Source organism: Epinephelus fuscoguttatus, linkage group LG4, assembly GCF_011397635.1.
Source record: "Epinephelus fuscoguttatus linkage group LG4, E.fuscoguttatus.final_Chr_v1".
In the NCBI taxonomy this organism is placed as follows: Eukaryota; Metazoa; Chordata; class Actinopteri; order Perciformes; family Serranidae; genus Epinephelus; species Epinephelus fuscoguttatus.
The window spans coordinates 39,696,615-39,713,544 of record NC_064755.1 but is presented as its reverse complement, the minus strand read 5'-3'; the positions used below and the strand labels follow the sequence as shown (position 1 = coordinate 39,713,544).

Sequence of the window (16,930 nt, the reverse complement as noted above, 5' to 3'; positions counted from 1 at the left end):
ATGTATTATATTACTTTGTGCGTTTTTATTGACACTGTGGAATAAGCTGTTTGGTTTCTTCTTATTTTTCAGGAGGAAGTCAGCGGGGTGGACCATATATCAACTGGAGAAAGTTCCAGTCGGAGGTATTTTTACGTTGAACTGCAACTTCCGGCGAGTGACTAGGTAGCAGAAGGTGAAAGTGCTTGTGTCAGTGTTTGAACTATTTGACGCGTTTTCGGCTTTTAAATTAAAATATCACCAGGAGATTGTTTTTTTTTTTTTTACGGCGGATAAGGAGGTACCGGAGTAACTGAATCAACACCGGAGCTAAAAAAGTGGCGGTTCGTTGACCAGCTCGCTAACGTTAGCATGTTAGCTAGTGTTAACCGGCTAGCTCACTCAGCTGACGCCTGATACTCGGAAACAGAAGCCCGGGAGCTGGACGCTCAGTATCGGACACTTACCTGGTACAACTCCACCAGTCGGGATCCGTAACGTCTCCCTTGTGGCCATAACGGAGAAGATACATTTTTCATGTGTGCACTTGGGCTGGTTTCGACATTTTAATGGGAGGCGGCTCGCTTTGGACGAGTGGACATTGCGGGCGCCTGTTGCGAAGAAGAAAGCGGGGGTCCTGGCTACCTGTCGGGCTCAGATGGAGTCTCTGGCCAGCTACGTGTACAAGGCAGCCAGCGAGGGCCGAGTCTTGACCCTGGCCGCGCTGCTGCACAACCACTCCGAGGCAGAGACCCGGTATCTGCTGAGCTATGTGACCCAGGTCGCCGGGCAGAGGTCCACTCCTCTGATCATCGCAGCGCGGAACGGACACGACAAAGTGGTCCGGTTGCTCGTGGACCATTACCGAGTGGACACCGAACAGACTGGCACGGTTCGGTTTGACGGGTAAGAGCTGCCATGTTCACCTTTTGTCTACACTGGCAGAGTTAAAGGTTAACTTCACCTGTTGTTTTCACACCTACAGTGGGGAAGAGATACTCAAATCTTCTACTTAAGTAAAAGTAATGTTAATATAGTGTAGAAATACTCCCTGTATTCAAGTACACAGGTAGTGACATCAGCTATCAGGTATAGTGTGTGTTGTGTGACTACAGTTTCTATGTTACTTTTTCTCTCCTCAGTATTCTCCATTATCTGTAATGTTACACATATCCTGTTTACTCTGTTTCTTAAAATGTCCCCTTGTGTACCCATCACTCACTTAGGTTTCTATTTTTATTTTGTTTTATTTGTTTTATTTATTTGTCTGTTGTGTTGGGACAAGATGGTGGGGATACTTTTTAAGATTAAAAACTTGAGTAAATTGTCTAAAGAAAACTAGCTGCATCAAAATATATTATATATATATATATAGCTGAGTTATAATTATTGATTGATGCATTAATGTGTGCACTTGATTAGTTTTTTTTACTCATTATACTGTCTTGTAGTTTTTGAGTGTCATCAAGGGATCAGTTACATCTTAATTTAACCTGGTAATACAGAATATAGTCCGCAGTTAAATTAGGATGTAATATTATAGTCTGAATATGCAAAGTAACTGAAGGTACCAAGTGAATGTGAATGTGTAGTGGAGTACAAAATATTGTATTTGTCTTCAAGTAGCACTATGAAATAGCAAAATGGAAACACTCAGAGTACAAGAGCCTCAAAATTGTTCTCAAGTACTCAAAATGATCTTCATCCACAGAGCTCACTGTGAACAGGTTTCAGTAAAAAACCACTTTCTTCCAGACGCTGCTGACAGTATGTTCTTCGGATCATCCAGACTAACAGGGACATTGTTTCTCAAAAGAGTGACACTGATCAATAGGCATCCTCAAAAGTACAGATTAGGGCTGAATACCAGTAATTTCTACTTCTTTGGTACTGACCAAATTTGATCAAACAGTGCCTCAGTAAAATCTTAATTTCTTGTTTTTCAGCAACATTTTAAATTTGAGACCTTCTGGTTTCTTCTGTGAAATGCAAAAAGTGTTCGTCAGAAAACCACAGAAACAAAATGAGTAGAAAGGACATCGAATTGTTTGCTGTAATCATTTGACTAGTCCCAAAGAAAATGGTGATTATTGTTAGATGTCATACTGACAACAAACATCAGTGGGGCCGTAAAGTGTGTCGCACTCACTAGTTTGAGAACACTGTTTTAGCCCATTTTCCTTATTAAACAGAAAAATACAATCATACACCAATCAAAGTTTCTGTCTTTCACTGAAGTAAGATAGCTAGGGTTGAAGCAGTGTACCAGTTTCAAGATATATACCACGGCAGAAAAGTTCACGGCTATCATACCATGTACATTTACTATGGAGGGATAAGCAGATGTTGATGTTGAATCTCCTCTTTATTTTAGTTATTTTCTAAGGGAAGTCTTTTTACACATACTTCCTTTAACAAAATGGTTTTTAGTTTGAACTGCAGTAATAAAATCTTTGTTCAACCAACAGTAACCCTACCATTCTATTCTTTTAAGGGTCATTCTGACTGATAATAATAATAAATTCTGCCATACCATGAAACCGTGACATGTTCTGAAACGGTTATCGTACAGTGACAATGTCATACTGTTGCAACCCTATAACTTACATTAGCTTAATTGCCTTGATAAGTCATCATAAACACACTCATTTGATTTCTGAGGAAACATTTATATTCCTTAAAGTTTCAGCTGTCAGCACTGAAACTTGGTAATCTCAGCCCCACCACAGAAACCTGCTCTTGCTCTGCTGAAAGTTTCAGCCTGTTTGTCCAGATGACCACACCCACGCAGTGATGTCACAGCAGACGTCTTGACACAGTTTTCCAAGTAAATCTTGATGTGACTGGTGTAGTGATGACACAGCTTTTTCTTTTTTCTTTTTTTTTTCAAATTTAAAAGTTATTTGGGTGGTTCCCCAGTGAAATGTGAAATGTCTTTGTGTTTATCTTCTACTTTCAGTTGTTGTGAACTGATCCAAAACTCTGTTCGTATAGTATATTCAAGTTCTTCCTAATCAGACGTCAGCTTGTGATACAGTTTTGTGCGTTTGAGTTGTGAGCTCAGCAGCGTCGACCTGCAGGAAGCTCTGTGATAATAAAGATAATACTTGTTTTTTTATCCAGCGTTAAAGATTAAATGGATTTTTTTAAAGTAGTTAATGTGTCGAGGTCAAAACAGAATAGGTTTGTGACTGAGCTCAGGGCCCTCTGCACCTGACAACCAGACCCTGAATATTTAAGGTGAAACTGGTAACAGCTGAGTGTCTTCTGTCTGTCCTGCAGCTACGTCATCGACGGGGCCACGGCGCTGTGGTGTGCAGCTGGAGCGGGGCACTTTGAGGTGGTGCGCCTTCTGTTGAGTCACCATGCCAACGTTAACCACACGACCATCACCAACTCCACGCCCCTGCGGGCCGCCTGTTTCGACGGGCGACTGGACATTGTCCGCTACCTGGTGGAACACAACGCCGACATTAGGATCACTAACAAGTACAACAACACCTGTCTGATGATCGCCGCCTATAAAGGCCACACGGACGTTGTGAAGTTCCTGCTGGAGCAGGGGGCGGACCCCAACGCCAAGGCCCACTGCGGGGCCACTGCCTTGCACTTTGCAGCAGAGGCGGGACATCTAGAGATTGTCAAAGAGCTGGTGCGCTGTAAGGCAGGCATGGTGGTGAACGGACACGGCATGACGCCGCTGAAAGTCGCTGCAGAGAGCTGCAAGGCAGATGTGGTGGAGCTGCTGCTGGCGCACGCTGACTGTGACCCACACAGCCGCATCGAGGCCCTGGAGCTACTAGGCGCCTCATTCGCCAACGACCGGGAGAACTATGACATCCAGAGGACGTACCACTACCTGCACATGGCCATGATGGAGCGCTACCGCGACCCAGAGAACATCATCACCAAGGAGCTGCTGCCAGCCATTGAGGCTTACGGGGGGCGTACTGAGTCCCGGACGCTTAGAGACCTGGAGGCCATCCGGGTGGACCGGGACGCTCTGCACATGGAGGGGCTGATGATCCGGGAGCGTGTCCTGGGCTCGGACAATATTGATGTGTCACACCCGATCATCTATCGCGGCGCCGTCTATGCTGATAACATGGAGTTTGAACAGTGCATCAAATTGTGGCTTCATGCGCTCCGTCTGCGGCAGAAAGGCAACCGGAACACGCACAAGGACCTGCTGCGCTTCGCCCAGGTGTTCTCTCAGATGGTTCACCTGAAGGAGCAGGTGTTGGCCACTGCAGTTGAGCAGGTGTTGAGCTGCAGCGTGTTGGAGATCCAGCGAAGCATGGCTCGAGTGGAGTCGGCGGTCGAATCCGAGCTGCCGCAAGCCATGGACAATTACGAGTCAAATGTTTTTACTTTTCTTTACCTGGCCTGCATCTCAACCAAGACCACCTGCAGCGACGAGGAGCGTGCTCGCATCAACAAGCACATCTACGACCTGATCCAGCTGGACCCGCGGTCCCGTGATGGCGCCTCTCTGCTCCACCTGGCCATCAGCTCCAGCACGCCGGTGGACGACTTCCACACCAACGATGTCTGCAGCTTCCCCAGCGCCCAGGTCACCAAGCTACTGTTGGACTGCGGCGCGCAGGTCAACGCCGTCGACAACGAGGGCAACACCCCGCTGCACGTCATTGTCCAGTACAACAGGCCCATCAGCGACTTTCTCACACTGCACGCCATCATCATCAACCTGGTGGAGGCCGGCGCCCACACGGACATGACCAACAAGCAGAAGAAGACTCCACTGGACAAGAGCACCACCGGCGTGTCGGAGATCCTGCTGAAGACGCAGATGAAGATGAGCCTCAAGTGCCTGGCGGCGCGCGCCGTCCGGCAGCACCAGATCACCTACCGCAACCAGATCCCCAAAACGCTGGAGGAGTTTGTAGAGTTCCACTGAGACGGACCTGAGAGGACAGACTTTGTTCTTTTTAAAGAATTTCTTATAATTTTCTAATAAATCCAAACAGTGCTGAGGGTGATGGTTCAGTACTAAACATTTTTGAGCATTTTTATAAAAAAAAAAAAGTGGGTTGCTTTTTTTTTTTATTTTAAGTATTAATTGCAAAGTACCAGCAGCCATAGATGGCAGTCTGTCTGTCTGTCTGTCTGTCTGTCTGTTCATCGCGAGACATCAGAGGAAGCATGTTTGTGCTGCGAGAGCAGAGAGAGGACAGCAGGCACATCACCGCGCTGCTTCTTGTTTTGCCTTATCTCCATGCCGGGGAGCCGCCATGTAAACCATGTTACTGTGATTCTGCAGTCTGTGTGAATGAGCGAGTGTGATGGGGAGATGATCAGAGACCGAATGAATGAACAAGTGTGTGTAGAGACGACCGACTTCGCCTGCTTTACATGCATTCACCCCACAGATGAGGCGTCACACATGATTATGTTTTATGATGAATTAGTTTTCAGTGGGTTCAGTTTTTACTGGAACAACAGCGATGAGCCGGTGACGAGACAGAATGAAGTCACATGATCTGACTGCTGGGCAGAATATCTACTAACAATCAGGCTTTTAGTTCATAATGTTTTAATAAATGGTTTGCTGGTAACCTGTTATTTGTGAAAATCGTTTTTGTCTTGGCCTGTTTCACTAAAACTGCACTGTATGGCCAAAAGTATACGGACACCCCCGTCCACATGCTTCTGTGTGTCAGCTCTAATGAAGGGAAATCTTAAAGCTACAGCACAAGATGATAAACAGACCACTGGTCCCTTTTTGACTTATATAAAGTGACACTTTTCCTCTTAAACTGTTTGATTTTAATCATTTTTAAAGGCCCAACATTGTAAAAACTATCTATTATTTCACCAGAGAGGTCATTATTAGAGAATTGTCAGAAAGACATATAATTTAGAGTGTTTTGACATACTGTTAGTCATCTTGTGACTTTATTTATTTATTTCGATTTTATTTATTTAGCAGTTGGGAACCTGTATTAGACAATTATGTTCTTCCAGCTGTAAGAAATCAATTTGGTTTTGTCCCTTTTCTGTTGCACCACAACAGCGCACAGCTGTTCCCTCATGGTTTGAGGAAATCTCTTCGTAGAGGTCTTAAACTTAAATCGATTAGAAGATTGAAAAATGCATCGTCCAGCTCAGCTGCTAAAAGAAAATGTTGGCGTTGTACGTTTCTGCAGACCACATTTGTATCATATCAGCATTTCTGAATTGAGGTAGTATTGAGGTAGTTTTCCACCGGGGATAATTGAAAAGTGTGTGTGTTTTACCATGATATTGACAGCTTCTCCAGCTGTGATTGTGCCTCCAAAACCTTTTTTCCCAAGCCCAGACATGATCTTTTCCTAACATTAATCAAGTGGTGTCTGTGCCTAAACATAACTACACGTTAACCACACCGTTGTGATTTTGCAGAAATGCCAACATCTTGTCTGCCAATTGATTTGAATGCTCACTCTGGATTTCTTGGAGACACACGGTTTTGGAGGCTGTTATAGTGTGTTACGTCAGGGTGTCCACATACTTTTGGTCATGTAGTGTACTTCTTGGTTAAGAAGTGGTTAACAATACAAACCAAATATTCCCTGAACATGGTGCCATCTTGATTCAAACCTTATAGATCCTGTTACATGAGCTTTTATTTTTAAAACTGTATCAGAGGACGCAGGTGCAGAAACAGTGAATGTTTTCCAGGAGGGAAGAAACCCCCACATAAATTTCTTTTAATTTTTTTAAATAAAAAGTCAACTCAAGCTTGATGTCACCTTCGCTGTCTTGGTCATTTTGACTTAGGGACAAAACATGAGATATTTAAATGTTCAGATATCAGTTCTGTTCACAGAACTTTGATTTGCTGGTGCAGAAGGTGAAAATTAGACGTTCCATAATTCCTGTGAATTGGTCTTTTGGAGCATTAAGAACTTGAGACTTTACATTGATTATTTATTAATTTGTTGGCACATCATGCTGCTGCTGCTGCCATGTCCACATGTCCCCTTTGGATTTCTTTAGGTTCAGCATGAATCTGTTTCAGTTTATGTTGGACATGGACTTTTTTAATGTCATATCCTCTCTCCATTTTTGCCGTGGTGTTCCTGCTGTTTGTGCCTCATGTATCTCCAGAGCTAACCATCTGATTTTTCAAAATATTTCTAATTGCTTAACTTTGTAAAGCTCAGAAAGAAATACACATTTTATTTGCAGCATAATAAAAAAAGATTTTTAACAAATTTCGCAACTGTTTCCTGACGCAAACAAATACGGCAGCTGGAAATGAGACATTTGTACGATGTGAAACAAAACTAGAGTTAGGTCGAGTGTCCGTAAAGCCAGGCAGGGTGCTTGAGACACCAGGGCCTTTCTCTAAAGTTGAGATTTTCAACTAGACATGCACAAAAAACGATATCATTTCCAGCTGCATGCAAACTGAGAAACATGTTCAAAATCTTTTTTATGTTGCAGCACACAAAGTATTGTTTCATCCAGATGGTTAGAGGAGTCTCGTCAGTGCAGCACAAAGTGTTGCTATACAGCCCTTTACACATGAGAAGCACAAGAACAGACAGTAACGTGGACTCATTTGAATATTCAGTCGGTGCATTTTTTGTTTCTGTGAGATGGTGTTCAGGCGATGCTGATCCAAAAATTCTTTCTGCCAAACAACAAAATGTAAAGCATGTTTTGAAAATCTACGAGACATGTTGGGGATTATTCCTGTGTGTGTGTCGGACAGTTTGGACGCAGAGACTCAGTGCTCAGTGATTGTAGAGACAGAAAAAGTGAGCAGACTGCTGCTCTGTGAAGAAGCCTCGTTAACTCCACACTTGTCAGGGTCGACTTTGAAGGATTAGAAACTCGTCTGAGGGCTGATTAATCTTTACAAAGCCCTTTAAAACACCCGGCCGATCGCGCTTAAAACCTGGAGCAGTGCACTTTAAAAGAATCAAAGCTGTTTGCTTGATCTTTCCTGCGTGTACCTGTGGAAACCTGCGGGGAGGAAAGGTGCTGCTTCATGGCAGGTTCATTAGCTGTGCACCAAACAGACGCTCTGATCACTGGAGGTGCACGGATAGTTTTCTGTTTCTCTCCAGAACACAGCGGTGCACCTCTGCTCTCAGTCAGTCACATCCACAGAGGGAACATGTCGATTAGTTTTTGAGGTTTTCACAGCAGCAGCTCGACCACAGAGGGTGAGTTCATCAGTGGAACAAGCTGCTGCAGTGACTTAGTGAGAGGATTCATTTCCATCGACGTGCAGGGAAAGTCTGGAAAACATCCACACAACACATCAGGACCACTCAGCATGACTGTGTGACTCTCTAAACTTTCTAACGTACATTTAAACTGTTTCCTGTAGATGCAGAATTAACTGTTGGGGTTGTTTCTCAGCAGCTGGTGTTGCTGGTGTTCTGATTGTCTAATCATGTGTAGGAAAAGTTGCAAGGCAAACGATGCCCATGTTGGTTTAGTATTTTTGTCAGGGTTTGATGTTGCATGTGAATGCAACACTGAAACAAACAAAGTCTTGCATGTCAGACTTTTCCGTTAACTTGCAAACGCAGCATCTGTCCCTCTCACAGTAACTGTCCAGCAGAGCTCAGTGTTTTTATGAACCATGTGATCGGGGCTTTACAGGAGATCAGAGGGGATTTCTGCCTGGAGGTTTTAAGGCTTTGAAGAGATGAGTGTGTGCCATTCAGAATGCTAATTTTATTTTTAACTCAGAGTTTTTATTTAACACTGCAGGGGCGCGTTCACGTCCTGATGGAGCTGGAAACATTGTTGAGTTTTTAAACTGTGGCTGAAGTGAAGCCAAAGATTCTCCACGTGTGGAAGGGGGAACTTTGAAAGATGTCAGCTATGGTGGACTTCGTGCAGAATGAATGCTGTCAAATTAAAAGTCTTCTGTTTGCATTCGACATTGTTGTCCTGTTGTTTATCTACCCACGTTTTCGTGATTGTGATTAATATTCAGTTCATTGTGCAGCCCTAATAGAAGTCTGACTTTTTAAAATATGGGACCTTTAAATGGCAGCTCAGAAATACCAGTAAATAATGCTAATATTAAAAATACTCATAAGCCTCTCAGTGATAAGTATCTATTGGTTTTTCCTGCAGAAAATTGTTGTTTGTTACAGAATCAGCTCTTTATTTTGACAAGCGCCTAAAATACCATTTGGAACATCTTTTATTAATTTTAGTAATGGTGGAGCATCCATTTTAAACGTCAGTATCGCAGTCGATCTCGCTCATTTAATTGTGGGAAGCCAAAATTGTGATTCATTGTGATTCATTGTGCAGCCCTAATGGAAATCTGACTTTTGACAATATGGCACCTTTAAATGGCAGCTAAAAAATACTGGTAAATAATGCTAATACTAATCATAGCTAACAGCCTATTGGTTTTTCCTGCAGAAGATTATTGCTCATCTTATTTTTGACAAACACCTAAAATACCATTTGGAACATCTTTTATTACTTTAAGTACTTTTATTACTATGTTGCTAGGCAGCAACTGGGCTCCACATTTTCCTTCTGTCAGCTGATGTCATTCACACACACTTCACAATCCAACAGAAAATACAAAGCAACCCATTCAGGGTTTGTGCTCCATGTTTCAGACGGTCTATACAGTGAAGTTGTGACATCACAATGTCATGTCAGTCCGGACGGCTCATTCAAACAGCATGTTTAGAGCCAGCTGTGTGAATTAAGTGTTTATTTCAACTGAACCAAAGTTGGTGATTGTTCGAACAGTGGGGAAATGCATCAAGATGGCTCTTGTGAGTTTTATTTTGTTTCTGTCAATTTTGAATAAAGTGTGATTTAAAAGAGAATAAAATTAGTCTTTATTTAAATGGGGTCTGGTGGCCTAGACTACAGCAATTTCTGGACTGTTTTTGGTTAAACAAAAAGGTCTGTCTTGTATGGATCCTTCCCATAATGTTGTCAGACCTTTAGAATAACAACGTAATCCTTCCAGTGTAGAAAACAAGCACTTTTAGTGGACATGCATCGACAGTACCCTGTTTCGTCGCTGTCGGCTGCAGCTCTCTCTCAATAGCTACTGGCCAAGTTTCAAAAGTTGCTGTTCCCATTAATAATTGAGAAAGAAAAAACATGGTAAAACAGAGTCCAGAGATCTGTACTATGAAGCCAGTTCAACTCACATTGGATATCTTTTCGTTATCTGGCTTTACTAACCCTAACATTGGCCGTCTGGATAACAGGTACTACAAAACTGGTTATCAACTAGTTCAGTCAAATCTAGGTTTTCCTGTCCAGCCACGAGCGTGTTCATGTGAAAGAGGCGAAGTGTTAGTTGCTAGCAACATCATTAGAACAATGAATGAAGGAGGCTGCAGTGTCTGCGACTGTGAGACAGTAAAATGCCACTGCCATGGGATGTAAACGATGTTCTGTAATTTCATAATGGAAGATGTAGAAACATTGAAAATACTATCCAACAATTTTCTGTCGGCCGAGACTCAAATTACGTGCAGGTATCTCTGAGCTGTATGTGACATTAGTACAGTTTTTGCTGTTTAGTTGGATGATGATCAAACTCTGAATATGTCACATAAACACTTTAAAGTAACACCAGACTGTTTCTGCTGCTGAAGGAAAGAGTGGAAAAGTAGCTAATGATTGATGAGGTCTGTCTGACTGTAATGTTCTCATCACACAGGTGTCTCGTGTTATCTTGAGCTGCAGTGATGAGTCAGAGTATAAAATATCAACACTGTCACTGCGGACTAAAATAAACTTTGCAGAAGTTAAAATCCTGCTAAAGTCATGTGTTTAGTGTGTAAGCAATCTCTGTGTTTGTTAGAAGCTCTGTATTAAAACCAGTGGAAATAGAACCCTGAAACAATGAAATGATTCTACTGACCTGTAACAACATATAGGCTCCTGTGTTTTTACCTGAGACCTTTGTCCATGGATACTTTTTTCCTCAGTGATCTGATTGGTCAGATGTCAGGGTGTCAACAGGCTGTGATTCTATACTTCTATATTTACCCCAGTAAAAACAGAACCAGCTTCTTAGTACTGAAAACCCTGCAGTTACATCGCTAACTCCAAATTTGGTTCGTAGTACATGCCGCAGGTTGGAAAATACCTAACTCTAACTCCAAGACAATCAAAAAGGCCGAGCTCACATCAGAGGCAGAAAAAAAGAACTTGTAAATATGAATACCCAGCAAAAGCTGATAAATACAGAAATAGAAAACCTGACCAAATAAAACGACTTCCAGTTTGATCACCTCGTGATTCCCAGCTTTGCTTCAAATACCTTCCACCTGAGCAGAGATCTAATCAGCCACATGAGATGGAAAACACCTGTGAAATTGTTCAGGGCTTTTAAAAGCTCAATCACTGTTGTGTTTCTCTCTAAGGATGAACGCATTCTTCAACAGTTGATTCTTAAGTTAGAAAAATATCTGTATCACTGCTGTGTGGAAACAATTTATCTCAAGGAGAGTTTAGTGTTGATTAAATGTTCCTCTAAAAAGGACATCTTCAACTTTCTGGGCAGATTTATGTCTAAGTGTTTTTTATTCACTTCGTTAACTTGAGTCTCTCAAGCTCAAGTTGATTTTGATTTAATTCTAATTATAATCAGACTGTGCTCTTTACTATGCGGGCTCCGTATCTCTCCACTCACACACTCAGCTCACATCTTTAAGTGACAAAATCTGCTCTTCTCTGTGTCCTCGAATTAATTAGGCAAAAAATTAAACTCAAAGTAAACGAGACAGGCTGATGGAGGACAAGTTCCCTGTGAGAATATGTTTGTATATGAAGCACAACGTAAGACACAACTTGTACATGTCTTTATTCAAATATTAACACAAATAGTGAAACATATCAAACATGCGTGGACGGAGTTCGTCCACGGGCGGAGCGGCATCGCACATCAGTACAAACTGCTGAAACAACAGCTTCATATCAAACTTAATGCCACAATCCTTATTAATAATTCATACACGTGTTTATTTACAAAAACAGTTCAAGTTTGACTTTATACAACAAAAGTGCATCAGATATAAATTGGGATTTAATATACAAGGTGTGTTCATAAGATGCATTTACAGTTTCCATTAGTATAAAAAAGAATAAGGTAAAATCAGCCATGTTAGGTAGTCTTGTGTTGTCTCATCTCTTTCTTTTATTCATAGGCTCTCGCTTTTAAATATAATCAGCTGGTTTGATTTCATTTTTTGTCTGTAGATAAAGTAAACTGAAAAGAATTTTATTTTTACAGCCTGGCGGGTTTTAATTTTATGGTTTGTTTCATCACTCCTCCCCTCAGTGTAACTCACCAGCTTCATCGTGGAGATTTGAACACTCAGCATATCTTCAAATATTTTGACATCATCATAAGACATTGTGTGACACGTGTGGTCGGACGGGTTTCTCTGGTTGTTCCACGTGAAAGTACTTACAAGGAAGTTGAAAAGGTCTTTGTTCAACTTTGACCTGCTCACAGTTTTTCAATCCAGCACATGATTTTAACTTTTGGGTACATTTATCAAAATACAATAAAAGCACCGGGGTTAGCTTTAAGCTAACTGGCATCTATGGTTATTTTGGAGAATGGACAATCAATGCTGTACAAAACATCAGTCATTTACACAGTGCTACGCTGCACATTAATACTTCTTTTTAAAGATAAAAAGTTTGGTGAGTTTTAATTTTTGGAGACTGAACGAAAATACATGTGAAATATGAATAAAATCGCGCAGTAACTGAAGCTGTCGTGTCTTTCTCTCTACCTTTCTATAGATCAAAATAAGTATCGTACATAATCAAGTAAACTGGGAATTTATTTCAGACTTGTTAGTTCAGAGTGCTGACGTCTGCCTCAGCTGACTGGCATCAGCTGCTTCATTCATGCTTCATCAGTGGCTCGTTTCATCAGCTGTGTGGCTACCAGCTGACCAGTAACATTCAGTCATATTAATGCAGTGCGTCCATTAAAACCTGAAACTTCTCACCATTAAAGCACGGTCACACATGAGCAAACTTAACACTGGCAAATATTCGTCTCTTATTTACTTCCATTCAGTGTGAGCAAAGGGGCAAATGAAACAACTGCTTCCAGTGGCAAAGCAAATGCACTAAACTTTGGTGAATTTGCAGCTTCATCTAATAGCAAAGAAGTATGTGTGGCTTGACTGTCATTGGCTGTAGTTCTCCAAGTGAGCCAAGACAAAGGAGTCATTGATTGTTGCCGTGTCTAACCAGCAAATATTGTATGATATTGACCATGAAAAATACAAACCGCCCAACATGAGCGATGCTGCCTGGCTGACACGAAGTCGGGAGGCAGGCGTGAAATGTAAGAAATGGGAAAATGTACCAAAAACATAATATTTCTCTGTATTTATTAGCACACAAGCTAACAAATACAACCATCACTGCCCACATTTAGCACGAATATCACTCAGCAGGTGATCGTCACTCGCCAGCTCTCACTCATGTGTGACTGTACCCATGCTCTGCTGATATTATCATGACAATACTGTATGCTTCTTGTCTTGTGGTAGGTGCCAGTGAGCAGTTTGCTTGTTTGCTGACCGGAGCTGAAGCTGGTCGTCTGACTTACTGATTCATAAATGAGTTTATAGTAAACTAGAGGAGTGGACATATTTTGTTTAGCATCTGACAGGAGGCAAAGTGCTACAAGCTGTTCACAGACCCTATTGATTAAGTGGAATACGGGGCATGTTCAGTCTGAAAACAGCGTGCACCCATCTAGGGTTTCCAGACTGAATGACGTGTTTAACAGTCAGCAGTGACGTGTGATCAATGGCTTCAACTAAAGTCTTACAACACTCATCTGCAACATTCAGTGTCTGGCCGATCTGCCCCCCCCCCCCCCCCCCACACATGCTTTCCTGCTTTTGTTGGGATAGTTTCTGACTGACACATCATACAGCTCGGGATAGACAGCAGCTAAAGGAGCGACAGTGCAGGACAACACCAGCGCCTTTCTGAAAGGTTTAGAGATTTTCGACTAGAAGCACTCAGAGTGGCCGAACAAAAACCCAGAGCGCCCTGAGAAAGATGCTGGGCGCGGCACTCTTTCTCTGCATGCCACCATATGCTTTCTCCTCATTGGGAACAATTGAAAAGGACGCTGGCGCTCAGAAAAAATGCTATGAAGAAGTATTATATAGTAAAGAATAAGCCGTCGTCTCAGCTGCCATAGTTGCAATGCTTGTGTGACCCAACAGGTTGTCCTACACACCACCATTTCTGTTTAAATAAACATTTGCTACGTTTCGTCAGGACTGGACGCAGCCCTGGTTATATGTTCCGGGGCGTGGCTGATTGGCTGATTGGCTGATTGGGGCATCAGGGTCCCTGAGTGACAGGTGGAGGCTCGTAATGCATTCAGGTGATCCTCGACAACTCATAAAACCAGAGCTCACCACCAGAAATTACATGTTAGACCACAGTTAATGGTAAAATTTACATGTTCTCTGTCTTACTGTCTGGAAGAGGCTCCATGTAGTGATTCTGTTAACAACAAACAGAATCCGTATCATAAGTCTTCACAAGTTGACAAGGACCAACCGAACACAGCATCGTTGTCGCCTACACATTATAGCTCCTCTGCTGCCTTCCCATTGGCTACAGGCTGCTCCTCCTCTTCCTGTCTCCTCCGTCTGTTGAAGAAGCCGAGCTGAGCAGGAACAGACACATTCATGGTTTGAAATCAATCTGCACACTTGACATTTCACTGGTATTCACACCAACCTTGTGAGGACACCTCTGACTTGTGAGGACATAGATACTGTCCTCACAAGTCAGAGGTGTCCTCACAAGGTACAGTCAAACACTTATCAAGTCGTATGTCCCCATAACTCCATTATTGTGTGTGTGTGTGTGTGTGTGTGTGTGTGTGTGTGTGTGTGTACCTTCCACAGGGCCAGGACCAGTAGGGCCAGTAGCAGCAGGCCTCCCAGTGAGCTCCCCAGTATAATCCAGACGGGGACGGTGTAATCCTCGTCCTTCCTCAACTCCAGGATTATCTGCACACAGAAAAACATTCACATCATCCACCACAGACTGGATTTAATTTATTCTCCTCTGACCTTCTGAGCTTTCAATATGTTGGAATAAATTATCTGATTGGGAGGAAATAAATAAATAAATAAAACAAACATCAGGAGGTGAAACCCACCTTATTATTCAAACATCTTGTTTCTATCCATAATTTATGATCTCAATCTATATTAGACATCATGTCATGTTGCATCAGACCAGTGGAAGTTTTTAACTTTTAACAGTGAAAAAATATTAAGGTGCTTTTCTTATCATGCATTTACTGAAGTAGTATAAACTGAAATCTATGGGGAGTCAGCATTTTGCCACTATGGCCCTTGTCCCTGTAACAGTCATAAGACAAATCATTTTAGCTTGAATTAAACTTCAGGTGCTTAAGTCTTATATTTGGTCTCCATGATTGAATGAAAGGTGCTTTATAAATTATAGCTGCTGCGCAGCGATGGGTCGGGTCCAGGCATTTTTAGGCAATTCTGAGCAACAAGCAGAAGAATTGGAAAACATTTAGGAATTTAGCAACACAATCTGCCTTTTGCATCAGCTGAGGCTTGAACTCACAACCTCTGAGACTAAGAATCAATTTCTATCTCACTGAGCTAATTAGTCAGTGATAGTTCATGTGTAGCTTCACAAATTGACTAAGCCAGACGTGCAGGTTTAGCAGCCGTCCATGCATGGAAAAGCAGATTTCAAACGACTGTGAAAAATTCAGTTATCGAAACAAAAATCTGAAAATACACATATTGCATCTAGACAGCATGGAGATGTTGGTCATTTGTTTGTAACAATGATTGATTTGCTCCATAAGTTAAAAACTGATGTTTAAAATTTTTACATTGACTCCAATTGTTCACATTAGAACAAAATTCAAAAATTCATTTTTTGAGATAAAACTCTGAAATTTGCCACACATCATCTACCATGACTCTAGAATTTTGTCATTTTGTTTCATGAACATCGAATATTTATTTAGCAAGAATTTGCATGTATATGTTTACAGTACCGTTTACAGTCAAACATTTTGATGCACTGTAGGCTCAATTTTTGATAAATCAAAAATCTGAGAAACATAGTTTTTGTAGGACAGTCTGAAGATGCTCTGTAGCAAGTTTGGTGTCAATTGAGCAAAAATTGTAGGAGGAGATAGGTTTAAGAAGTTTTACAGTTTTTGAAAAAAAAACAGTGGTGAACTTCATAATTTGCAATAAGTTTAAATGTACAAAAGTTTCTTCAGTATTGGGGCTACAGTTTGATGAAAGTTGTGAAGTTGTAGCAGGTATGGTTGATTTGTTATGAATTTTCAAAGTTTTGAACTTTAGACGCTTGCTGTAGCGCCACCATCAGGACTATTGGCTTGAGTTTACAGCTGAGGATATCTGGCATGAGACTGAAGAAGAAGAAGAAGAAGAAGAAGAAGAATACCTAGGATTACAATAGTGTCCTGGCAGCTTAGCTGCCCTGACCCTAATAAAGGTACCTTGACCTTAATGCAGCTGATTATTGTTTGTGTTGGAGTCATTGTTTACCACTTTATCATCATTACGTATGCACAAAACAACAAGAACACAACAGGTTGTAAGTCATTTACATACAGATAAACTTTTCAGACTTAAAAAAGAAGAATTGAAGGCAAAAATTTACATAAGAAAGATGGAAAAAATCTAGTGTTCCACACTACATTTTTTTTTAAAAAAGAAAGAACATAAGGCAGATACATAGGAGGCTAAACTGAAATAAAGAAATAAAAAAACATATTTAAAGGCCTCCACAAAGGAAGAACTTATTGTAGAGACCTAATGTTGGATGACTTTATATTGTCAGATGTTTCTCTTTTTTTGTCCACCCCTTCTTACACCCACTCAGTGGGTGAGTAACTGAAATGTCATTG

The 16,930-nt window shown here is 41.6% G+C and overlaps 2 protein-coding genes across 2 annotated transcripts in view; one reads left to right on the top strand and one right to left on the bottom strand.

Annotated features, from left to right (window-relative positions):
• The first annotated feature begins 378 nt into the window (after window positions 1–378).
• Window positions 379–8,885, top strand: fem1b (fem-1 homolog b). The gene is made up of 2 exons (XM_049574587.1): window positions 379–885; window positions 3,262–8,885. The coding sequence occupies exons 1-2, from the start codon at window positions 638–640 to the stop codon at window positions 4,895–4,897; spliced, it is 1,884 nt and encodes a 627-aa protein (XP_049430544.1). The 5' UTR covers window positions 379–637; the 3' UTR covers window positions 4,898–8,885.
• Window positions 8,886–11,784: 2,899 nt separating this feature from the next.
• Window positions 11,785–16,930, bottom strand: part of itga11b (integrin, alpha 11b) — a 62,914-nt gene continuing 57,768 nt past the window's right edge. The window contains exons 29-30 of the mRNA XM_049575154.1: window positions 14,895–15,008; window positions 11,785–14,659 (exon numbers count right to left, since the gene is read on the bottom strand). Coding sequence (XP_049431111.1) covers window positions 14,579–14,659; window positions 14,895–15,008 — 195 coding nt within the window. The 3' untranslated portion in view covers window positions 11,785–14,578. The remainder of the gene's footprint in view (window positions 14,660–14,894; window positions 15,009–16,930) is intronic.

Excerpts from the sequence above, each read along its gene's own strand:
- fem1b (XM_049574587.1), top strand. The coding sequence starts at position 638 with ATGGAGTCTCTGGCCAGCTACGTGTACAAGGCAGCCAGCGAGGGCCGA. Across the intron at positions 886-3,261 it reads GGCACGGTTCGGTTTGACGG|CTACGTCATCGACGGGGCCA; the intron begins GTAAGAGCTGCC and ends TCTGTCCTGCAG.